The 27,523-nt window shown below is 30.2% G+C and overlaps 1 protein-coding gene across 1 annotated transcript; it reads left to right on the top strand.

Annotated features, from left to right (window-relative positions):
- Window positions 1-97: 97 nt before the first annotated feature.
- LOC130965910 (formin-like protein 13) lies at window positions 98-25,105 on the top strand (the record flags this gene model as incomplete). Its single annotated transcript, XM_057890667.1, has 17 exons — window positions 98-170; window positions 383-1,083; window positions 1,768-1,992; window positions 2,089-2,762; window positions 2,878-3,001; window positions 3,695-3,766; window positions 5,057-5,155; window positions 5,261-5,302; window positions 5,827-5,907; window positions 5,996-6,046; window positions 6,139-6,220; window positions 16,340-16,434; window positions 16,569-16,640; window positions 16,735-16,851; window positions 18,258-18,326; window positions 18,576-18,642; window positions 25,005-25,105. Coding segments are annotated over exons 1-17 (2,745 nt in total), but the record flags the coding sequence as incomplete, so codon positions are not given.
- Window positions 25,106-27,523: the final 2,418 nt, after the last annotated feature.

Here is a 27,523-nt window from a genome sequence, read left to right as displayed (position 1 = left end):
ACATTCCATGATACCTGTTTTGTGTGATTTCCCATTTTATCGAGCATGGCATGCTTTTAAACCATAACATTAAATAGCTCTGCCTCAAGAATGAAACATGGCCATGCCATGCAAATTGTTTTTCCGAAATCCCCCAGATGGTCTTCTTGAGATATCTGACAGGGTCTATGGTACCTTTTTTACCTCCTTAATTTTATTACATCCGCATATTTTGGAATATAAAACAAAAATAAAAATTACATCGAATGCACCATGATGCAAAATCTCCACTACCATTGTGCATCTCTTTGCTTGAATTTTTCCAGAAAAAGGCAGGGAAAATATAATACAATGAAGAGTCATAATTATCTACTTATATTATTGATTATTGTTGTGATTGTAGTTTTTAATTGTTGTTTCAACATTCGATGTGATCGGAGAGACGAATCTTATGAAGTCTACGTGAATGGGATTGTTGGTCAATTTCGAGAGAATGTGCCTAACGCTTCCATTATGGTATGCAATTTTCGCGAGGAAAACACTAAAAGCAAGTTGGATAACATATTCTCTAAGCATGAAATTAATCTCATGAACTATCCTTGCCACCACCATGGTTTCCCTATGCTCAAATTGGAGGCCATACATCATTTTCTAAATTCATGTGATAGTTGGCTCTCACATGGGCAAAATAAGGTGTTGTTAATGCATTGTGAGCGTGGTGGCTTGCCAGTTTTGGCCTTCATGTTGGCTGCATTGTTGATTTTCTTGAAACAATATGAAGGGGAGCAGAGGACGTTAGATATGGTTTACAAGCAGGTACGTCGTGATTTTTTACAATCCTTAACAATGGTGAATCCAATCCCTTCCCAATTGCGGTATTTACGATATGTTTCCAAGACCAATATGGCCTTTGATTGGCCTTCATTGGATAGGACACTTAGGTTGGACTACATCATTATGACATTTCTTCCAAACTTTAATGAGAATGGTGGATGTTTTCCAATATTTAGAATTTATGGCGAAGATCCCTTTCTTGTTGACAAGAATCCTAAGATCCTATACTCAACACCAAAGAGTCCCAAAAACATTCAAGCTTATAAACAGGTGAGGTTGGACTCATACCAACTCCTCCATTGCGAAAGAAAATATTTCTTTTACAATATTTCTATTTATTGCTCATGTTATCGAAAGATTTTTGTTCATAAGGAAGTTTGCCACTTTTGATACATACCATAATATGACAACTATTGCATTAAGATTCTGATAGATCGTTGTAACTAGTTGCACAAATTGATTCATAGGTAGTTCTTACTAAGCATCTAAAAACTGGTGTAGGGATGTATACTATAATAGGTGTCATAATCTTAGTTAAAGAGTTAACACAGTATATGGAGTAATAAAGACAATGATTCATGGCATAAAATTTGTAGTAAAATAAGATACAAATAAATTTTCAACACTTTTTGTGTACATCTCTCTTTTATTGTATAAATAATAAACTTTTTTCACTTCTTATCAATCAACTTGTATAACAAAGCAGATCACATACAAAATGGAAGTTCCACAAATCGACTTAAATATTTTGGTCATTTCTAACCAATGTAGTCCCAATAAAATATTTTCTTAACGAATATTATGACTTTTCTATCGGTATATAATCAGATATAAGTGATTAATTTGATGCTCTAAATGGTATAAGAACAATGGACCATAATTGTTAAAAATGAGTATAAGAGGATCATGTGAAAATGTTTAATCATTTTGGGACTACATGTTCCTTTGTTACAGGGAGAGTGTGACGATAAAATCAAAGTCAATATCAACTGTCGGATTCAAGGTGATGTGCTGATTGAAAGTGTTAATTTGGATAGTGACTTGGAAAATGAACAGATGATATTCCAAACGATGATTAACACAAATTTCATTAGATCTAACTTGTTGATGCTTAATCGGGAGAAAATTGATATTTTGTGGGATGCAAAAGATCGCTTCCCAAGGGATTTCAGACTAGAGGTACATCATATTTTGACCTATAATAAGATAGTTAATTAAGCTCTTATTATATTATTAAAGAACTTCCCTATTGTATGCTTTTCTTTTTGTATTTAGATAACTTTCACAGAGAAAGATGTTGCTCCAAAGACTGAGTCATCCTCTAGCTTTGAGGAAAGGGAGGGATTACCAATTGAAGAATTTACCAAAGCCAAAGAGATTTTTAACCATGGAGATTGGACGAGTCCTAATGATGAAGATCACACAGTAAATGATACTAACACAATCAATGATACCTCAATTTCACCACAAACACCTCCATTGAGGTCTCCCAGAAGTGATAAAAATGTTGATGAGTCTCTTCCTCATCAATTGCATTCAAAATCACAAAATCCTAATACTGATGTAACAAGACCTGATTTGTTGCTTTCACAGCAAAAAACCCAACCCCCACCGGATCAAATTAGAGCTCCTCTATCCCCGCCAACTCCTCCAAAGAATGAAACATTTGTAAGAGTTGGATCCCCTCTTTCTCCTCCAACTCCAAATGCTACAATGCCTACTACCACCCCACCTCCGCCGCCAACGCCGCCCCCGGTTGGAGACCATTATGCTAACAATGGTTTTCCAACTTCATTGTGTATTGGTCGTGGAAAGAATGACACTGGCAATCACACGATGCATTCAATGAGTAACACCAAAAAGTTAAAAACATTGCATTGGTTAAAATTATCTCGAGCAGTGAAAGGAAGTTTGTGGGCTGAGGCACAAAAATCTGGTGAAGCTTCCAAGTAATGTTTCTTTTTGGATATTGTTTTTCATTTTTGATGATGGATGTTACTTTCATTTTTTAGTAGTCTCATGCATCATTTTTTTTCTTTTTTCTTTTTCAATATTTTACTGTAGGACACCAGATATTGATATGTCTGAGCTTGAAAATCTCTTCTCAGCAATAACACCAAGTTTAGGCCAAGCAAAGAAATCAAAGATCCAAAACTTAGTTACGCCAAAATCTGATAAAGTGCAACTGGTAATTGAGCTACATTCTTTAGTATTAGAATATGTACTACATTATTTACATAATCTACTTGCTTTAATTTGTTCACTTGTTATTTTTCCATAATTTTCACTGGTTTATTTCAACTATAAAATTAAGTTTTGATCTGCTAAATTATTATTGATGGACATTTGATGCAGTTGAAAAAGTGTAGTCTCAAAATTGAACTACACAATTAGGTACGTAAAATAGTATATATTGATAAAATAGTTTTTAAAATTTAAAAAAATCATTATAGTTATAAATATAAGAGTAAATTTAGATATTTATTAATATATAAAATTATATTATATTAGATTTTTTAATTTTAATAAGTATAAATTAACTTAAAAATTTTTTTTTAAATACTTTTAAAAAATTCTTAGTTTTTAACAAATGGTTGGCATAAGTACCTAATTTTTTTAATTTATCAAATATAAAATAAAATATTTGTAACTTTTAAGAATACAAACACTTTTTTTTTTTTAATTTACTGAACCAAACTTTATTATATAGCTAATTAGTCTTGAAATATGCGACAACTTTTCTCTTTGAATATTATATGTAAAGGAGATAGTCCACATCTTTAATTTATTGCTATTTTTTCATAAGCAAATCCTAGACATAAACATGGTGTCATTCTAGTTTTCAATGTATTTTTAAGGCAAATATTATCCTTCTTTGCAGATTGAACATACACGAGCATATAATTGTGAAATCCTTCTTTCAAAAGTGAAAGTCCCGTTGAAGGATTTAATGGTAAGATTCATGTCCCTAATACTAATTCAGTCTCATCTTTTATTCCATTTTAGTACATGCAAAAGCATGTTATTTCTTGATAAAAATCACTAATAAATAAAAGGTTATAGTATAATCATAAAGTATAATCTATATATTCTTACTCAAATAATGGTTGTACGAAAACATGGTGACTATTGATTTAATGATAATAGTGATTGATATGTAATAACTACTTGATCATTGAAAAAATAGAGTAAATATTTTTCGCTCTTTCTTCTTTTACAATTTAGACATTTCGCACTTTGATTATAGAAAAATGATAATTTGTCTTCTATACTTTTTTCTTTCTTTTGTTAAATACATGAGTTATTTTACGAGAATTTCAGATAAAAAATGACAGCAAATATTTACGTATTAATTTGTATGATATGATTTTTACTTGTCTTATTGGATGATAATCATTTGATTATTGAGACTGTTTATTTTTATACATTTATCAAAATAATGTTCTAAAAGAATAATAACTATTTGATTAGAATATCGTTTTTTATTATTATGTACCAGCTAAACAATCTCAATTAAATAGTTATCATTTACGCAAACCAATAAAAGTCAAATCATATAAATTACATCACATGTAAACATTTTTTACTATTTTTTGTCAAATTCTCATAGAAGGGCTCATACGTCTAATAAAAAAAAGAATAATCGTTAAAGTACAAATTGCTTAAATTAAAAAAGGATAGAAACCAAAAAAGACTTTTACCCTAAAAAAAATTATTTTGTATATAAGCCCAGTATTGTCAAAGTGGATATATCAACAATTCTATTTTTTATAAGTGCTTAATTAGACAAAAATATTTGGAAGGCAATAAAAATCAGCTCGAATCATTCTAAAATTATTTTATTTTATATTAATTAATTATTTCTATAATAAATGTATAATTTTAGATGTTTATATATATATATATATATATATATATATATATATATATAAATATTAAATTAAATAATGTAACTTTAGATGATTATCTTGCTAGTATTACTGTTAATTAAAATACTGCTCTTACTATAAGTAAAAAAATTAATTATTACTTTCTGACACTATCATCATACTTTTGATTTCTTTATCACATTTATGAAAATCTTACAGCTCACAAGAATAATTTTAAGGAGCTCATACTACATTAAACTGCATTCATCTCTTTCCTAAGTCTAGTCTTGCTCATAATGGAATTACCATGTCAAACTAAACAATGCTCATTGGATTTATTCATATTAATCATGTCTGAATTTGAATGTTCACAGAGCTCAGTTTTAGCATTAGAAGAGACAGCATTAGATATTGATCAGGTTGAGAACCTGATAAAGTTTTGTCCAACAAAGGAAGAGAAGCAAGTACTTAAGGTTATGCGATAGTTCAAACTAATGGACATGTTGAGTTCAATTACCTTAACACGATATAGGTTGTGTTTCTCTAGAAAGTTTATTAACTTGGCCAACTGTTAATAGGATTATGACGGAGACAAGGAAAAGTTGGGGAGATGTGAACAGGTAATGTTGAATTTTCTTTAATAAGCTTTCTATTCGATTTTATCCAAAAATAAAAGATTTATATATAAAAAAAATAATTAATTAAAATTATAACTTCAAAAAATTATGACTATTCAAATCAAAGAAGTAGTAAATTATTATTTTTATTCACGAAGAATATTGACAAATCTATTGAATCATGAATAAACAAAACTAATTTTATATTCATAAAAAATAAACAAATGTTATTTTTATCTATAAAAATTTGAAATATAAACTAATCTATACATGAATAAAATTAAAGTTTGGATATTTTTGTCACGTAGAAATTATTTTTTGTGAATGTAAAAGTAATTTTATTTATTCATAATTAAATTTGTCAACATTTTAAAATTTCATTGTTAGAAATAATAGTATATTCTAAATTAATTAGAGTTTGGCTTACATAGCTTTTACCTTGCTTCAGAGGTGTAGATTGTAGAGCACATTTTTAGTTTGACTTGCAATCTATTTAGATTATTATTTGCATTAATTCTCCATTATAGTTCTTCTTAGAGTTGATGAAAGTTCCAAGGGTAGAATCCAAGCTGAGAGTTTTTTCATTCAAGATTGAATTCAACACTCAGGTAGATAGATCATCATTACTTTTATTGAATTTTTTAAATAAGGTTCATAAGTTGCTTCCTATTCTAACCTTAACATATTGTTTTATAGGCTTCTGACCTTAGAAATAACATCAATATTGTTAATGCTGCTGCAGAAGAGGCATGATATATAATCTCTCTTAAACTATTTTTAAGAATTTATTTTATTTTCTTTGACGTAACATTTGGATGTGTTGTGGTTGTGTTTAGCAGATCAAAAACTCTGTCAAATTAAGAAGAATCATGCAAACAATACTTTCTCTAGGAAATGCTCTAAACCAAGGAACTGCAAAAGGTAAGATAAAACATATGTATTTGATATTAAATATATCCATTATACACCTATACAACCAAGTGTATAGATTTACCCTAAAAGGATAAGAAAGCTACTCTCACTGCGTGGGAACTCAACACCATACTATTGGGATAAAAAAATCGTTATGGAGGTTAAGAAATTAGTTATCATTATTCTTTTATAGAGTAAACCTTGAGCTCAGCCAATGACCATGCTACAAGACTCAAAAAACTAGAAAAGCCTTTTTCCTAAGATGATAACCATAAGTGGCTTTCATATAGCTAGACAAACAAAATAATATATTTGTTATCAATTACCGCATAGAAGTGCAATGATTAGCTGAACTATTACATACTCTATCATTCACTCTGTTTTCTTCTTTCTCTGTTTCCTCTTCTCCTGATTCAACATTACACTCCTTAATTCAGGAGGTTGTGTGTCTTCAACTTCTAGCTTGGGTTTGAAATGTAAAATGGCTTTATATGGTCGTGCCTTTGTGACCACATGAGTAACTTCAATAGAACTTGGTACACCACTGACTTCAAATATCTTTCTTATAACATATACTCTTATGAAATGATTTGTCTCAAAGTATTTCAACTATGAATGTAAAATTGGGTTTATTGCTGCTAGCAGTACTACCCTGATTACCCTCAAAATGATCATAGTACACAAGAGGGGTTGCTCGTAAGGCGGACAAATGGGCTAGCCTGCCTCATTATGTCTCATCCCACCTAATGAAGCAATTGTAGATTACGAGCTCGTCCTGGATCATGGCGGGCTGATGGGCTTGACTTGCCAAAAGTTTTTTTGTTTGCTCTTTCTTTTAAGGAAAAATAATTTTTAAGTTTAATTAATATTACAAAACTAATAATTTCATGCATAGTTCTAAAAACCGAACCGGTGATCAAACCGATCAAGTTATTGGTTCATTGGTTTATTAGTTCAATCAATAAACCATTAGTTGAACCGATAAAATCGGTTTCACGTAAATAAAAAATATAAAATACTAAAAATAGTCATAAACTTAATAAATTCAAAATACATATCTTTAGTTCTTCACCAACATTTTAAAAACAACCAAGTTTCAAAGTCTAAATATAACTAATACAAAAATAGTCATGAAATTAGTTAGTACTAGTACATTAGTATCTTAATTAAACACAATAAGGATAACAATTCATAAACTAAATCCAAAGAGTGATTTCGAAGTCGGGAAATTGCTCTTCATCTAACAAATATGGAGATACATCCTGATTGGTTTCATTTTGATTTGCATTTTCCACAGAATTATTAGCTCCATCATCATCCCGATCATCTTCCAAATCCAATTGATCTAGCATTATAGATAATGTTTCACAAATCAAGATAAAAAAATAATATAAAACATGTTATAAGGCATACAAAAATTATAGTTGATCATAATTCATAAATAAATAAAAGCATACCTAAATCATCTAAAGGTGATTGAAGAATATATTTGCAAGATCATTTCGTAAAGCATCAACTTCTTCAGGAGTTAAAAATGGTGGTGAATCTTCCAGTATCCATTCCGAATGATCCTCAAATGCATCAAGACAAATTGAATCATAAACTTGCTTTCTCATTTGGTTCCTATGTTATCAATATATTTCGTTACTCTTGTGATGATTAAGATTTTAAAATAATGCTTTCAACTTAAAACAATCAAGAAAGTACCTTTGTTGTAACCTTAAGTTGTAATGAACATAAACAAGATCATTAAGTTTTTGATGCTCTAACCGATTCCTCTTCTTTGAGTGAATGTGTTCAAAAATACTCTAGTTATGCTCACAACCTGAAGAGCTACAAGTTTGGCTCAAAACACGAATAGCCAACTTTTACAAATTTGGTGCTCCACAACCATAAGAACCGATTTTCGCAAATTTGGCTCAAAAATTCCGGTTTTATCAGAACCGACCGGTTCAACCCGGTTCTCAACGGTTCTTTTCCTTATCCGGTCATATTACTCAACCGAACCGGTTAGGAATCTGGTTCACCAGTTTTTTGGTCGAACTAGCTAGTCCCTTTCCGATTTTTATAACTATGATTTCATGTCTTGGAGTAAAGTTTTTATAATTCTATCAAACAAACATTATTTACAAAATAAGTTGATAAAGTTCTTTTTTTTTTAATTGGAAATGGGTTAGACACTTTCGGGCGGAAAAAATAAAGTGGACGCTCATGCGGGATTGTCCGTCTCGCCTTGCAAATGATCACGAGTTAAGCACGCGAATTACGCGGGCTTTTTTTTAAGGAGGATTTCATTTTCTAGTCTGGATCGCTTTTTTTTGGCAAGTTAAACGAATTGGGTTGTGCGGGTTTTGACCTGTTTGCTACCCCTAGTTGCTGAGAGTGTGAACCTTTAAGTCAAACAGCGAGTGTTTAGCCTATACTTATTCGAGTAGCAAATCCACCATAACTCTATATGTTTCTTCTATATTAGATCTTGCAACTACATTTTGCTTTTTAGAAAAGCAAGTGATTAGATTCACCCCAAAAACACAACATGCCACCAACTGATTTCCTATCATTCAGATTTTTTCCTAATTAAAATCAGTCTAAACAATGATTTTGAAGGAACTGCTTCTGTACATATGCAACCCATACCTTATTATGCCACATACATATATTGGGTTTCTTTTCACTAACTTCCAATGGTACCCAAGAGGAGTTTGCTTAAACTATGAAACTTTGCATACATAGTAGATAACTCTGGTCGTGAAATATTGAGAGATATTGTAAGCTTTCAACCACTAATCTATACACTGATGTTTATGTAAATTTAGCTATCCTAAATACAGAAATCTTTACCAAGGAAGGTTTGCAACCAATCATCTAACTTTATTGCTAAGCAAGTCATTGTTGTATTTTTCTTGGCTATGCAATAATCATCCAACTTCAGTTTTGCTGCTCATCTAAATTCCTAACAAAACAATGTAGTTCTCCCATGTCTTTAACTTCAAACTTTCCATTTTGCTGGTTAATCACCTAAGAAATAGCAGTTTTGAACTTCTTATGATTATGACATCCCCTACAATCAACAACACAAATGTTATTGAGTCTCCTTAAAACCTCATAAAGACACAAAAAAATCAGAGGCGGTAGCATTAAACTCGAGATATTGTAGAGTAGCAGAAAGCTTGTAGTACCAAGCTTATGGCACTTACTTCAAGCCATATCCTGTTTTTGTTAGTTTGCATAGTAACTTTCCATCTCCAATTGAGTAACCTTAAGGATGTTTCATGTACACATCTTCCATTAAATTCCTATGGAGAGATGCATTATTGAGATCTAATTTCTCTAATATGACATGAATTTTCCAATGCAAGTGTCAATACTATCATTATAAAGGTTAGCTTCACAACTGGACAATATATTTAAATTAAATCAAAACCAAGTGTCTGGAAGAATTCTTGCACCACTAACGTCGCCTTGTATTTTTTGTAGTCGATACTATCATAATTGTACTACACTCTAAACATCCATTTGCTACCAATCGTTTCTCTATTTTCTGGTATGGACAATAATTTCTATGTATTGTTTTTCATTAAGGCATTAAACTCTATATCAATTGCCTCCTTCCATTTTTGATTGACTAAAGTTTCTCTGATCTCACTATTTTAAGTTCTAATGCTAGCCGAAATTCCCAAGATTTCACTATATAAGATTTACTTCTGGTAGTCATTAGATAAATATTGATAATTTCTATGTTATATTAGGAAGTAGGGTTCGTTATTGGGAGTACTCTTTCTAGAGTTGAAATTGGTATAGGAATAGGAGTGGCTAAGGGAGCTAAGGAAGGTCGATCAAACCTTGAGATAGGGACTGTATCTTGGGGCTGCTAGAGCTATTTGCTCTAAAAGTAAAAAACCCAATGACTGTATTTTTTTATTGTTGTGGATATGAGGGATGGATGTAGGTCCAAAATTGTTGGAAAAATTGAGGTTCAGATAAAAGTCTATCCAACAGCGAAAGTAATAAAAATAATTTTTCCATAATTTGTGCGATTAAATTGGCAACACTAAAGATACTTCAAGTAGTAAATATAATGACAGAAATTAAATAATCAAATACCAAAATTTTTATCATGGAAAAACCCCTAAAAAGAGGGACAAAAAATCCATAGGACCTAGTCTAGTAAAACTTTCACTGTCAAAATAATGGGTACACAATCAATCTTCTTAGTAGCAATAGAGCATCTCAACAATCAACAAAATACATCATCAAAATTGATGAAATCAACCTAAACCCTCCACAAAAGTGGATATCCAAAATCAGACAAAAGAGAAGGCAATACAACTAGCAGGTTATATCTTAATGTTCATCTCTGCACCAGGAACACCATACTAAAATTTCACAAGAAATGGAGCAAGTTTACCAGTTCAATAGGATCAAAACAACACTTCTCTTTTCCTCTAATTTACTCTTCTCTTCAGCGCCGAAACCCCCCCCTCTCTCTCTCTCTCACTCTCAATTCTTTTCTTCTTTCAAAAGTGAGAGATACAAACTCTCTCTCTCTTCTCTTACCTGGCATATAGCCACTTTCTTTCTTTTATTTATTTATTTTTTGTTTTAAGTTGTGGGTCCCACTTGAGTTGGGGACCCACCAATAAATCTCTTTCTCACTGACTCAAGTGGGAATAGGCTACTCTACCAAGCTCGCCCTTTCTTTACAAGAATCAAATTTTATTGCAGGTAAACTCTTAGTCATCATATCTGAACCATTGTCATTAGTATGGATCTTCTCAAGTGCATATGACTTCATCTCAAGCGCTTGACGTATCCAATGATACCTCACTTCTATGTGCTTCGATTTAGAGTGAAACTTCGGATTCTTGCTGAGATAGATAACACTTTGGCCGTCACAAAATAACACAAACTTCTCTTGATTGATGCCTAACTCTTGTAGAAATTTCTTCATCCACAAGAGTTTCCTAGAAACTTCAACAACAACAATATACTCTACCTCTGTAGTAGACAAAGCAACACATTTCTAAAGTTGGAATTTTCACGACACAGCTCCCCTTATAAAAGTCATCAAATAACCAGAAGTAGACTTTCTTAAATCAAGATCCCCAGGAATATTTGCATATGTGTAGCCATCCAACACAGGTTGGCCACTTCCAAAGCATAAACAAAATTTGAAAGTACCATTAAGATATCTGAGAATTCACTTTACTGCTTGCCAGTATTCCTTGCTAGGATTAGAGAAAAATTGACTAACAACTCCAACGGCAAGATCAATATCTGGCCTGGTGTAAATCATAGCATACATCAAACTGCCAACTACAAATGCATATGAAATCTTCTTCATTTCTTCTTTCTCTTTCTCACCTGTAGGACATTGTTGCGAATTCAGCTTGAAATAACTAACAAGTGGAGTACTAACAGGTTTAGAATTACTCATGCTAAACCTCTCTAAAACTTTCTCAATGTACTTCTACTGTGACAATCACGGTTTTTCATTTTTCCTGTCACGAATGATACTCATGCCAAGAATTTTCTTTGCAGGACCCAAATCGTTCATAGCAAAGGATTTGTTCAAGTCTTTCTTAAGACTTTCAATCTTTTTAGTGTCATGACTAACAATCAACATGTCATCAACATAAAGCAAGAGAATTATAAAATCACCATTAGAGAATTTATTAACATATACACAATGATCAGAAGAAGTCTTATTATACTCATGACCTTCCATGAAGGAATCAAATTTTTTGTACCACTGCCTTGGCGCTTGCTTCAGCCTATATAAGCTTTTCTTCAATTTGCATATAAGATGCTCCCTTCCTTTAACCTCGAAACCTTTTGGTTGCTCTATATAAATTTCTTTATCTATATCACCGTGAAGAAATGCAGTCTTCACATCAAGCTGCTCAACCTCTAAATTCAAGCTAGCCTCCAATCCAAGCACAACTCGAATAGAGGACATCTTCACAACTTAAGAGAAAATCTCTTCAAAATTAATACATTTCTTCTACTCAAAGCCTTTCATAACCAACCGAACTTTGTACTTTGGTTGTGAGACATTTTCGTCTACTTTCAATTTGAACACCCATTTATTCTTGAATGATCTTTTATCCTTTGACAACATCACTAATTCAAACGTATGATTCACATGCAAAGATTTTATTTCTTCTTGCATGGCCTTCAACTAATCTTCTTTATGCTCATTAGACATAACTTCCTGGTAGCTCTCTGCCTCTCCAGTCTCAGTATTCATCACATACTCATGAGGAGAGTATTTCTGAGAAGGGTGACACTCTCTAGTAGATCTTCTCAATTCAAGCTCAACTGGTAATTCGGGTGAAACTTTAACATCTAGTGAAACTTCTATATTTGGCACCTCAGGTTGAGGTGTAGGTTCATCATAGAAATTATCACCATCATTATCAACTTGTACATCTCCCTCATCAATAGGAGGTCTAGTGGAAGGACCAGGTTCATCATCAGTAGAATGTCTAACAATTATTGTTGCCTTATCTATCTTCTTAAGGTGTTCAATAGTTTGGTCTTCAAGAAAAATTACATCTCAGCTTCTAATTATTTTCTTTCTCACCGGATCCCATAATCTATAACTAAAGTCTTCGTGATTATAACCCATGAAGATATGCTGTTTTGACTTTCCATCAAGTTTAGACCTTTCATCTCTTAGAATGTGAACAAAAGTCTTGCAGTTGAACATTCGCAAGTGACTATAGGAGACATCTTTTTCTCTCTAAACTTTCTCTGGAACATCACCATTTATTGGAACTGAAGGAGAAATATTGATCAAATCTACTGCAGCTCTCATTACTTCATCCCAAAAGGATTTAGCCATTTTTGCATGAGAGTATACACCTGACTCTATTATTGATAGTGAGATTCATTGTCTCTATAACTCCATTATGTTGAGGAGTCTTATGAACTGTCTTTTTAAGATTGATCCCATGTCCTTTACAATACTCTTCAAATAAACCCATGTATTCATCACCATTATCTGTTCGAACACATTTCAATATTTCCTTTGTGTTTCCCTGTCAATACTTGCATAGAAGTGTTTGAAGATACCAAGCACTTGGCCTTTAGATTTTAAAACAAAAGCCCACACTTTTCGAGAATAATCATCAATAAAAGTAACAAAATATAATGCACCACTTAGTGTCTTAGCATCCATAGTGCAAACATCAGTGTGAACTAAATCTAGAATATGTGATCTCCTATGAGGTCCAGAACTATGAAATAATATTCTAGCATGCTTTCCATTAAAACAATAAGTACAAGTATTTAAAGTTGTACCTTTCATGAAAAGTGATTCTTCCTGGCTAAGACACTTAGTCTTTTCTCGCTCAAGTGACCAAGATGCATATACCACAAATCAGAAAAGGAATCATTAGCTACATTCACCTCTTCTTTGCACAACTTTACTTGCAACCGGTAGAAAGTAGTGAGACTGTTATCTTCTTTAGCAACACTGACAGCCCCTTTGGTAATCTTGCATTTTTCACTAAAAAAAATGCAATATCCCTCTTCATCCAATGCCTTCACTAAAATCATAATAAACCGCATATTTGGTGCATGCCTAATATTCTTCAACTGCAATTTACATTCCATGTTGATTTCAAGTCGCACATCACCCATACCAATAATAACACATACTCCTTTATCTCCCAATTTGATCTTGCCAAAATTTTCAACAGTATAATAAGTGAAAATTTACGCCTTAGAGTGACATGACATGAGGCATTAGAGTCCATAATCCAAGTGAAATCATCATAGACAAGATTAACATAATTTTCATCATATGTGATAAAAACATCTTCATAAATAATAGCAGTAGTTTCGTTATCACTATCTTTACCTTTGTCTTCATTTCTTTTTCTTGATTGTTCTCTTTTCAAGAACCTACAATACCTCTTGATATGCCCCGACTTGCCACAATAGTGACAAATGGACTCCTTTTTTGGCTTGTACTTTTCTCTTAACTTGCCTCGACTCTCTAACCTGTTAGAACTGTGAGGTTTTATACTTTGACTTCTCTCCCGTGACTTTGAAACAAGTACTTCTGACTGGGAGGAGGCATTAATCAAACACCACTTTTTTCTTTTGCCTTCTTCATTCAGCATGCTCTCTTTAACTATTGCTAACGTCAACTTCTCTTTTGGAGCTGAGTTAGTCAGTGTTCCAACCAAAACTTTTCAACTATTAGGTAAGAAACTTAGCAACAACAAGGCTTGCAACTCATCATTTAAAGTGATTTCATTATTTGTCAGTTAGTTCACCATCTTTGGAAAAATACCCAAGTATTTCGGCTTTAATTTACCTTTAATATACTTCATATTGACAAGCTTCATTCCTAATAAAAAATACTTTATTTTGCACATTCTTCCTCTCATATAACTCCTTCAATTTTTTCCACATTTTCTCAGCATTAGTTTTAGTATCAACATGTGGATACACATTGAAATCAACCCATTGCCTAATCAAAACAACTGCCTTCTTATTCAACTTTTTTCATTCAACACCGGATTTAGTACCTTTGAATTCATTCCCCTCCACAGGATCATACAAGTCCTTGCTGTACAGCATATCTTCTATGAATTTCTTTCAAATCGAATAATTTTTGGAATTCAATCTGACCATATTTAACCCATGAGTATTTTCCTCCATTTAATTAGCACCGAAATAAATAACCAAAGCTCTGGATACCACTTTGTTGGAAAAATTGAGGTTCAGATAAAAATTTATCTAACAGCGGAAGTACTAAAATAAATTTTTCACAACCTGTGCAATTAAATAGGCAACACCAAAGATACTCAAAGCAGCAAATATAATGGCAGAAATTAAATAATCAAACACCAAAATTTTTATCATGGAAATTTCCTTCCCATCCCCCTAAAGAGAAAAAAATCCACGAGATTTAGTCTAGTAAAACTTCCACTATTAAAATAATGGGTACGCAATCAGTCTTCCTAGTAATACTAGAACATGTCAACAATTAATAAAATACATCATCAAAATTGATGAAATCAACCTAAATCCTCCATAAAAGTATAAAATAAAAGGTAATACAATTAGCAGGTTATATTCTAACAATATCCTAACAGTAATCTCTATATAAGAACAACATGCTAAAATTTTATAAAAAATAAAATAAATTTACCAGTTTAATAGAATCAAAATGACACTACTCTTTTCCCTCAATTTCTTCTTCTCTTCGGCGTCCAAACTCCTCTCTATCACTTTCGGTTCTTTTCTTCTTTCAAAAATGAGATACAAATTCTCTCTCTTCTCTTACCGTGGCATATAGCCACTTTCTTTCTTTTATCTATTTATTTATTATTTTAAGTTGTGAGTTCTACTTGAGTTGAAAATCCATCAACAAAAGTTTAGTAGTTTTTGAGCCGATAAAGACTTTTTTTAGGATGACAGAGATGGACGATGAGATGAAGATGAGACTAGCATTCTTGTTAGTGGATTGATTGCCGCAAGAAAATTTCCATCCTTGTAGAAAAATATTTTCTATAGTTATTTTTCCAACTTGAGCGAGGCTTCGTAAGAAGTCGCATAGCCTAATAAGATACATGGAGATTACCTGAGTTCTAATTTGTATTTGTTATAAGATCTGAGGTGTGGGAAGCACAAGTATCAAAATATTTTGAAAATCATCATAAGATGGTTTTTTATTAAGCAGTTTTTTAATTGGTGATTATGTAATATTAGTGTACGGAGAGCATTTATGAGTTACACTACTATGGTAAAGGTTGCACCCTAGTAGTTTATAAGCATTCCAACCCAAGAAAAAATGTTAACCTCATTGCTATAATTATTTTAATTTTACAGACTACTCAGACTATCAGTAAAATATTATTGAACTTTTTAATATAGATGATTTATCCACGCATTTTAACCGACGTCTAGGCCGTCAATAAAACTCGATTTTCTTTTTTGAGGCAAATAACTTAAAGATATATATATATATATATATATATATATATATATATATATATATATATATATATATTTTTACTTCTATTTCTTCTTTAAAAGAAATAGTTAGGTTAATGTACAAACAGACGAGCTCTATACAACATACTTATTTGTATTCTCCAACCATTATAGGTTCTGCCATTGGATTTAAATTAGATAGTCTTCTTAAACTCTCAGAGACACGTGCACGGAATACAAAGATAACTCTCATGCATTATCTTTGTAAGGTACGTGATTTTTCTATTTTTTTTGTTTTTGTTCGATTTCCTATCTATTACAACTTTCTAACTATGTTGTCCACCAGCATTTTTAATTGGGATAATACAGTGGGTAGTTTTTTCATTACTTTCATCACATATAGGTTTTGGAAAATAAGCTTCCAGAAGTTTTAGACTTCACAAATGATCTTCCGAATTTAGAGCCAGCAACAAAGGTTTGGATTTTTTTATGGCAAATCATTTTCAATTTTTTTGACATATATTATTTTGCATTTGTAGTTAGTACTTACATATGATATTTTGATGCAGATCCAAATGAACTTCCTTGCAGAGGAGATGCAAGCTGTAAGTAAAGGATTAGAAAAAGTTGAGCATGAACTACTAACCTCAGAAAATGATGGTTCTATATCAGAAATTTTCTGCAAGGTATAATGCTTTTCGCAGCAACTATATATCATGAATTATTATTTCCTTATTCTTGTGTTTTTCCTATTTTAATTTATTCATTTCCTTTCTTTAGTAATTCACATGTTTTCCTAAATTAACTCACATAGCCATAAAGAATTGTTTCGTTTAAAGAGTAATGGATTCTATTTCTCATATTCAAATTCGTTTGTGAAGTTGTTAAAATGGTGAAAACAAAACACTGACTACAAGTTTGTAATTAAACATGTATAACAGAGACGGATCTAAGTATAGAGGAATGGGGGCAAGTCCCACTACAATTTAAAATTTTTTTGAGTAGTATATGATAATAATATTTATTTGTCCCCATTAAATTATTAAATTTGGCTCTACAATTATTTTTTATTCAACTTTTGGTATTTAATTATCAAATTTAAAAATTTTATATTAGATATTCGTTAGAATGATCAATTCTCAAATTTAAATGAAATTAGTGTTCTTTTTTAGAAATTAACTCAAAGAAATATTATTTATTTTCTTTTCAAATTAGCTTTAATTTTTATGTAGCAACTATATTAATTGAAAAAATTTTTGTAACTATGAACATCAATAAGAGTCGGCTTCTAATTGTGTTGGGAAGTGAATTTTTAAATAATTGTTTAGTAATATATATAGAAAGAGAGAAATTTTGATGATAGTGTTAAAGAAAAAAAATTACTTAATTTTTTAAAAATATAAAACCTAAAATAATAGAATTTCAAATTATATATTATTATTTAAATTACTATTTTAGTATTTTAATTTGTATATTAGATATTTTGAAGGCTAATCATATTTTACAATAATAAAATATAATCATAACAATAATGATGCTATATATAATAAAAAATAATTATCTATTAAAATATATATTAAAATATAAAATACACAATAAAAATAAATTAAACAATATATATATTTATACATAGATATATAATGATTAATAGATAATTTAATATTTAATTTTTTTATACACATATTATTTTTATTATAAAAATTATTACTATGTTATATAAATTTTGTCACCACTACTAAAATTTTTTGGATCCATCACTGTGTATATATATTTCATTAAAAGTAAAAGGGCAATACTTTGCCAAATAGAAAACTCAAGTGAAGAGTAAAAATTGTTTATTTAAAATTTACAATAAAAATTATTTTTTAAATTTAATTACAATTTTCATCCTTTAGCCAACTTTACTCTTTTGGAAAGAAATTCTCAAAGAAAAGATTATCCATATCACAACCATCCATACAATAAGCATATAATATTGAGAAATCCTTATGTGAAAGTCCTTAATAATATAAACTATTATTATTGGATAATGTTTAAATTTTTATTCAACAAAATTTTCTTCTTCTTTAAACAATTATTTATTTTTCTTCAGAATCTGAAAGAGTTCCTACGTTCTGCGGATGTTGAAGTCCGTGCATTGGCTTCGCTATATTCTATTTTGGTAGGCATGGGCGCATATATATATATATATATTATATTAAAAATTAAAATAAATATTTAATTGACCTCCAAAAAATTTTAAATTAAATATTTTAGTCCTTATAAATTTTTATATTCTAAGAATCTTCGAGAATTATATTCATCAAACAGATTAGCCTGATTTAAAATTTTTTGGAGATCAAATTTAAATATTTATTCTATCAAATAAATGCTATGATTTATTTAGGTTATTAATTGTTACATTTTATAGGGTAGGAATGTGGATGCCTTAATTATTTATTTTGGAGAAGATCCATCTCGCTGCACTTTTGAGCAAGGTGAGTAAAGGATCAAATATAATTGTCATTTTAATTAGTACTGGTTTATATATTAGCTATCATTTACCCTTGTTTTCATGATTGTTTTCGATTTCCTTATTGTTGTTCTGGTTTTTTTAGTTTTGAGTTTTTACTAAAATCAAGTCAATTGAGATCCTTCTTATTACACAATGGACCGAAATTTCATGGACATGTAATACAAAGATCATGCTATTAATTAATAATTAATAAAATTTGAATAAATCCACACAGTAATAAAATACCTAAAAATTATTAGTTACTCCGAGAACACATCAAAACTTTTACGGCTAATTTTTTTTTATATTGGCTAAATATAGGTGTAATACATTGTTATGGGAAAATTAGGTGTTTTTTTTTATATGGTGTTTTATTCAAATCGGACGGTCCGATTTGTTTGATAAAAAAATAAACTACAAATCGGAGGGTCCGATTTGCTTGAAGAACAAAACAAACACGAAATCGGAGGGTCCGATTTGTATTTTTTATTTTTTTTAATTTATTAAAATGGAAATCGGACGGTCCGATTTCAACATTATTTTTTTTTTTTTTTGAAATTACAAATCGGACCGTCCGTATTGTAATTTTAACTTTTTTTATTTTTTTTCAAACTGAAAACGGAGGGTCCGTTTTGTGCTTAAACCATATATATGTAAAATATCTCTCTTCTCCACATTGTTGTATTATTACCTTCTCTTCTCCATATAAAAAATCATTAATTTGTGTCATGTGGACAAAATTTATTTGACTACAACACGTTTTAATATTACTCACAGCAAAACTGTCAATAAAATTATATTGGTGAATAATCTACTAAAAATCCAATCCAATTAAACTAACGACTAGACTATCGGTAAAATTAAATTATTAATACCGATGAAAAAGCCATCAATATTATTAGCATCGACAAAATAATTAAAAAAAAATTATAGTATTATAAAATTAAAGGAAAACTTACCGACAGCTATAAACGGCTAAATCGTCAGTAAAATAAATCCCAAAAGAGAATTAAAACTCCACTTAATTTACCAACGTCTTCGAAATTTACTGACAGCCACTAAATATTTTAATTAAAATTTTGAGACTTTAATTTTTAAATAAATATAAATATAATAAATAGTATTTTTATTTTATTTTTAAAATTTATTAAAATATTTCTAATAACAATATCTTTAATTAAAATTATTATTAATTTTTTTAATTTATTAAAATACACATAATAACAAATATCTTTAATTAAAATTATTCTTGATTCTAATTTTTCTTAAATATATTAAAATACTTTTAATATCAAATATTTTTAATTAAAATTAATATTAACACAAAATATTAATCTAAATTTTCAAAAATTTCACAATCAATCATTCATCTCATAATCTATAGTGAATAATAAAATGATGAAATTAGCAAAGGATAAAAAAGCAAAACAAGATAAAACAGCAAATTGGAATAATGAAATTAGAAGAGAGAAGTTTATTTTCCCTTTTTGTCAAGAGAAATTAAAAGTTTTATTATGCACAATTTACTATAATAAATAATGTAGGATTTTTTATTATCAGAATGCATAAAATAGAAAACAGATACTAAAATGCACTTTTTTTTATAATCTATGTAAACTGTAATAGGAATCTTGCGGTTTACGAATATACGTAATCTGCTATAGGAGTGTCGCGGATTACATGCTAGGGGAGATAAGCATAAACCGTGACACCCTGTTGCGGTTTATGTGTGAATGATTATTGTGCATAAACCGCGACAGAGGTCTAGCAGTTTATACCAGTGAGCAGTTTGCATAAACATAAAATAAAGTAAGTCTATGGTTAACAAAAACACACATAACACACCTAATTCCATAGAAATAAACTAAGTACAAACACATATAATACAAAAGTACATGACAAATCTGACATACATAGGTATCATCAATGAAACATAAAATAGTAAGCTACGGCTCCTGCCTGTCCTCATCCTCCTTGTGAGAGACATGTCCAAATGCGCCCAGGAGATGCGACTCTGTACCACATCGAGCGGCCCGTCTCACTCTGGCTGGCCTTTGGCGCTGCTGTGCTAGAGGATCGACGGGCATGCCCACGCCATATGCATATGGAGGCGTCCCTCCCATGCCTAACCAACTGTCATACGGGCAGCCAGCAAGCTCATTTAGGTCTACATGAAATTGGGGCTGGAACCCATGAGGGTCAGACATCTGCGGCTGGTACTGCTGCATATCCTCCATATTTGAGTGGCACCCCTGTGACGACCCTCTCTAAACAACATCCTGACTGATCTCCTCAGCCTAGGATTGGCAATCAAGGAATTCGACGACAGAAACCTATGGGCCACTCTGTACCGCCATCGCAGAAAGTCTGTGGATGGCCCAGGATCAGGCACCCGGGAGATACTCAGGACAGCATCAATCCTGTTCTTCCAACTAAGGTGCCATACTTGATAGTAGCTCGGGAACCATCTATCTCTACCCCTCCCATCATTGGCATGGAGCCAGTTTATATTCGAGGCCGGCTCAAGCTCGTGTTGAACGCCACCCAGCTGTGACAGCACCCTATCCACCTGGTGTCACTCAATGATGGCAAAGTATATCAAGCAAGTACATGCACGCCATAACCGATTGTGCTCCTCTGTGAGAATCTCTGGATGAACAACAGCCATCACGTCAAGTGAAGCATAAGGCTCCCAAACAATTTACAGATGTTGACAGAATACATTTATTAGTCCATTAACTAACAAATATATAGTTAATTACTAGATAAAAATTGAAACAAAATGAATAAACTTACATCTCGATCACCTAAGTGGTCCAACGCTAGGCGACACTAGACGATTCTCTCTTCCTTGCGGTCGGATGTCGGCAAGTAGGTGGCCCTCCTGAACGAATACAATGTTATACAATGTTAACAGGTAGAACCATAATAAAAAGAAGTTACATTTTAAGTCTAACTGTACAGATATGTATACCTAAAAGCCAATGGGAAGGAATATATGTCAAATCCCTGCGGCCTGAGGCTAGAAAATCGCCAGAAAATCTATGACTGCAGTAGCTGTAAGGGGCTGCCAAGTTTATCACGTTTCTGTTGGGCACCCAACACATGCAACGATATAGCCAGGCCAACGCTGCCAACCCCCAACTATAACTGCCCATATCATCAAGTCTCGCCACAAAGGGCAACCACCATATATGAACCCGATTTCCACTCTTGTCACCGAACAACTGAGTGGAAAGCAGCATCATAATATAAGTCCGTGCATATATGTGTAAGGTCTCCTCCGTAGCATCATCTGGCAGTACCCTGAACCTCTCAAGAAACCAGGTGAAGTGGACTGTATACTGCTTTACCTTATTCTGTGGTGGAAGCTCGCCAAACAGTTCCTGAAGCCACTCCCACGCTGGTTTTCCTTCTTCCATAAACTTCTCAAAATCTGTAAGACACCCAGATATAAGTAAACTATCCACGGGTAGCCCTAGCTGGTATGCTACATCCTACAGTGTGATAGTGCACTCTCCAAAGGGCATATGAAAGGTATGCGTCTCAGGATGCCACCTCTCAATGAAAGCGCTGATTAAGGGGCTCGTCCAACCAGAACCACCTCGCGTTGAGTCTCGCCAGGTGATACAAACCAGCTCTCTCCAGATAGGGTAAGATCTTGTCATGCAGAGGCATGCTCTGCTGCCTCCGGACACTATAAATATACATAGTCGGCTGGAGCATGTGACAGAAGAAACCAAACATATAAAAAATCCAACACTAATTTAAAGTAATCTAACACAAAAAATACAATATTAAAGTTTAAACAGGTAACATACAGCTCCTATTTTCTAATCACAAAATTCAATAAAAGGCATAAACGATTCAAGACCTTAATCTAAATTAATTAAATACTAAATTTTATTATTTAAAATAATAATTTAAATCTAAATTTAAATACCTAAATCACAGTCATAGGAAAAATATTATACGAAATATATTAACTAAAAATAACTAAACTAACCTCTTCGTTTATGTTGCCAGCAACGTGCGCAACGCCATTGAGCCTGTAAAGACTGCGTGCCTCCGCTATAGTCTCGGTTCCGATCTGAACTCAACCAACCCACACTTTTCTCTCTTTTCCTCTCTCTAGAAAACCTCTTTTTCTCTCTCTAAAAAACTTTACAACCACCACAAATGTAATCCGCGAGACCCCTAAAATGTATTTATACTAACGCATAAACCGTTAGACTCCTGTTGTGATTTATGCTTATTTTCCCTAGCACGTAATCCGTGCGACACCCTTATAGCAGATTACGTGTATTTGTAAACCACGGGACCCCTGTCGCGGTTTACATAGATTATGAAAAAAATACATTTTGGTTCGTTTTTCATTCTATGCATTCTGTTAATAATAGATCCTACATTATTTATTATAATAAATTGCCTTTTTACTATTAACCACATTAAAATTATAAAAAAGTTCAAAATTCAAAATTTACTAACACTAATAGATATATATACACTATTCTTTTACCAAAATATAAACAAATTAACAAAATAAAATTAATATTACAATAAACAATTTCACACATAAAAAATAACATAATTATTAAGTGTAATATTTTTTTTTTCATTGATTCCACCATATTTTTTGTGTAAGTTGATCCCTCCATCTATTCCAAATATCGGGCTCGTCGTCTCAATATGGTAGATCATCTCACTATCTATTCTAAGTATATTTTAATTTTCTATCTTATCAATAAAAATCAATGAAAAAAAAATTAAAATATTTAATTAAAAGATTTTATTATTTATTTATTCTATATAAACTTTTTTATTATCCTTTAAAAAATGAAATTCATAGCTAAAAGAATCAGATAATCAGAACATATCACTACTAGCTGCAAATGCAAAGAAAATGCTCTTATATATATATGCTTCTTGACTTCTTGAGTAATCTAGATGCATAAGCAATGTTAGCTTGCAATTTTGGTCAAGATCACTTGCGCTCCCTTAGAAATCTTCATTCTAATCTTTTATATTATTTCAGCTATTGTATTTCGTAAAGTTTAAAAACAAAACATTCTAATTTATGTTTCGATCAACATTTCATCGGATATCCTCAAGAGCACCACATTGTGCATCAACAATAACTAGTTTGCTTAATTAAATAATAGAAAACACGCTCTCTGATCAGTCATATCATGTCACGTTGCAATGGTAATTTAAATAATACATCAAGTACTAAAATCATAGTTACTAACATGTCTGTAAAGCAGTAAAGTAAAGAGATAGAGACAAAAAAAATTGAGACTTAGAGATAAAAATAATTGAAATAAATTTTAGTATTTTGTTTAGTGTAAAATGAAAAATAGAAATTGAAATAAGAATAAAATTTTAATTTAATTTATATAAAGAATAAAATTAGAATTAATTAATTAAAATAAAAGTAATTTAGGTATAAAATATTATTAAAATTTTAGTTTCTATTTCTAAAAATTTTAGTTTCATGTGTTCCTATTTTTTGAAAATATTGAAATACTAAAATTCTAAAGACTAAACATTTTAGTACCAATATCTAAACTAACAAATATGATACTAAATCTCAGTTTCACAATCTCTATCTCAATACTTCAAAACAAACGTTATCTAATATACTTACTTGCATTAAAAGAACGTGCATCTGTAAAATAATTTCCAAGAAAAAGGAAATGATCAATTTTGAATACTAACTATTCAGTGATGATATCCAAGTATAGTTATTCATATGCTTCATTAAATATAATATTTTATGTACAAATATTACTTTAAGAAAGTTGTTAAGGATTAACACTTTTTATTCATATTAGTTAATATTTTATGTCAATATTTATTTTTATATTATTAGAATTTATGATTTAAAATTTAGTTTTCAGTATTTAAAATTAACTCAGTATCAATACAAAATGAAAAAAAAATTATTGACTATATAGAATTGTTGATAGGTTCAATATAACCATAATTATATTATCACACACAAGGATTAACTAAAAGGTGGGATAGCTTAATTTGTTGGAACCACTAATCCTCTAGGTTGCTCCTCAATTTATTTATTTTTTCTTTTTTAGATTGTCCATGTTTTAAGCTATTTAAGTGAACTAATTAAGAACCGAAACTAATATGAACTAATAATTCATTTTACTATTTTTCTTTTAAGCGTATTACATAATCATTCTTAATTTTTTTCATTGAAAAATTTTCTTTTTATTAATTAAACTCCTTCAAAAGGTAGTCTTGTATTCTTTCCGTAATAGTGATATATATAGTGTTATCAAGTAGCAATTGCCTGCTAATTAATTACTTTTGGTAATTTGTTTTCAGTTGTCACAACATTGCACAACTTCACTGGAATGTTTTGTAAAGCCCAGGAAGAGCACTTCAAGGAGCTTGAGCTTGAAATGAAGAAAACAAAAGAAAAAGATAAAAAGAAATACAAAAAGATAAAAAGAAATACCAATCAAAACTGACACTAGCGAATACCGATACCAATTTACACTAACCATGCCAATTAAATGATGATTAAATGAACAACAATCTTTTAGAATTAGTACAAGTGAATGTGCATTGATGGTTTATTTGTTGTACAAATAACACTAATAATATAGTACGAGCAAAGTTAAGTAATCTAACTTTTTTTTAATTAACATCAGTTATTTTTTTAAATTATTTTATTTACTTTAAATTTACACATTAAATCATCAACTATATATTAAATATTAACCTTAAATTCTAAAATATAAACTTAATTCTTAAAATTAGTTAATTATTAAAAGTTGATTCCTATTTTTTTCGTTAGTAAAATGGAAAGAATTTTGTTAAGTAGACAATGATTTTTATAAACAATGTAAATAATAGATTTTTGAATTGATCTAATAAAATAAAAAAATACTTCAATCTCAAATTACCTCCTAAACCTTAATATTAGGATAACCATCTGCACACCTAGTGAATTAAACATACAGCTATTGTTAACCGTGCATAAATAAATCGAATAAAAAAAATAATTATCCAATTAAAAATAATTGACATAATCATCTGTTATTAATTTTATAATTAAAATATTTCACATATCACTTTTTTATTATAATTAAAATTAAATCTTTTCTTTCAAACTTAAAGAGTTCTTTTCTCTTCTCTATTCATTTTACAACTAAAATGTATCACATGTCATTTTCTCATTACAATTACAATCAAATCTTTTCCTCTAAAATTAAAGAGTTCTCCCCTTCTCTCTCTCCTTTTATCTATTCATCTCATTCCTTCAATCACTCTATTTCTTTTACATATCATTATTAATGACTAATTATAAATTGACAATCAAAATGTACAACATGATTTTTTTAATTGTATTAAATTAAAATTAAAATATTAAAATTGAAATATATCCATATTATATATGATATTATATTATATATTATTATCTAATTTAATAACAAAATGTGTTACATGACACTCTTATTAAACTTAAAAAATATTTTCTTCTAAAATTAATAAATTTCCTTCCTAAATTCTCTCATCTACCTCTTTCCCCCCTTCTCCCTTTTTTTTATTTCTCTCTATCATTTTCACTCTATATATAGTTTATTATATATTTATATATCATTATCTAATTTAATAACCAAATGTGTCACATGACATTCTCTTATTAAAATTGAGAGAAAATATTTTTCTCCAAAATTAGTAAACTCATTCTTAAATTCTCTCATCTATCTCTCTCTCTTTTTCTATTTCTCTCTACCCTTCCTACTCTATATATAATTTATACTTTATATTAGTAATTTAACAAATCAAAATGTATCACCCGATACTTTTTTATTATAATTAAAATAAATTTTTTTCTTTCAAAATTAACAAACTCCATTTCTCAGTCTTCATCTTTATCTTTTTCTCTTTTTTCTTTCATTCTCTATTTTTTCTATCTTTTTGTTCTACAAAAAATAAAATTAACAAAATAATATAATTCAAATAAAAAATATTATTATTATTATATACATACTTTTTTAGTTTTATTTAGTTTTAAATTTTCACTGCTTATCTTTTTAATCTATATTTTTATTTTTTCTTTCAAATATTTATTAAATATAATTTAGAGAGAATACTAATATTATGATTAAAAGTTAAAATTAAGATTTAATATTTAAAAAAATTAATTTTAAATTAATTTTATAACTATCAATATAATTTTTTTATGCTAAGATCTAATTATATTTTTATATACATAGAGAAAAAAATATTGCTTTTAAATAACAAGCATAAGAATTAACTATTTCTATTTGTACAGCAGACTTAACACCTAATAATCAAAAGTATACAAATTAAATCGTTTCAAATTTTAGATAACGAATATTAAAATTAATTATTAGTAATAAATTAAACTCTTTCACATAAAAATAATAACTAAAAATTTTATTATTTGATTTTTTATTTATAGAGACTCTGTTCTTCTTAGCCGAGGGAGACTTTTGTCCCCTACGATCTTTTTGTAAAAATAGTTTGATTCTATAAATTTTTTGTGTCATAATCTATAATGTCAGATTAAAACTGATATAATTTTAAAATATTTATATTCCTATAATGTAATTACAGATAAAAATACTGGTATACGTGTGTGTTATATGTTCTATGTAAATCTTGTTAAATTTGTAAATAATTAGCCAATAAATTAATTTAATAAAAAAAATTAGAAATGTAAATATTATATTAAATTAGAATAGTGCCATCAGAACGAGAATTTTAACACTAATTTCAAGAAATTCGGCCCAAAATTGGACCGAACGGGCCAAACCGATTAAATCGGACCCAATCTGTCCAGCACTTAAGTGAGCCAAAGCTTTTTTTCT

Source organism: Arachis stenosperma, chromosome 3, assembly GCF_014773155.1.
Source record: "Arachis stenosperma cultivar V10309 chromosome 3, arast.V10309.gnm1.PFL2, whole genome shotgun sequence".
NCBI classification, from domain to species: Eukaryota; Viridiplantae; Streptophyta; class Magnoliopsida; order Fabales; family Fabaceae; genus Arachis; species Arachis stenosperma.
The sequence above is the reverse complement of the archived record's forward strand: the minus strand, read 5'-3'. Positions and strand labels throughout refer to the sequence as shown.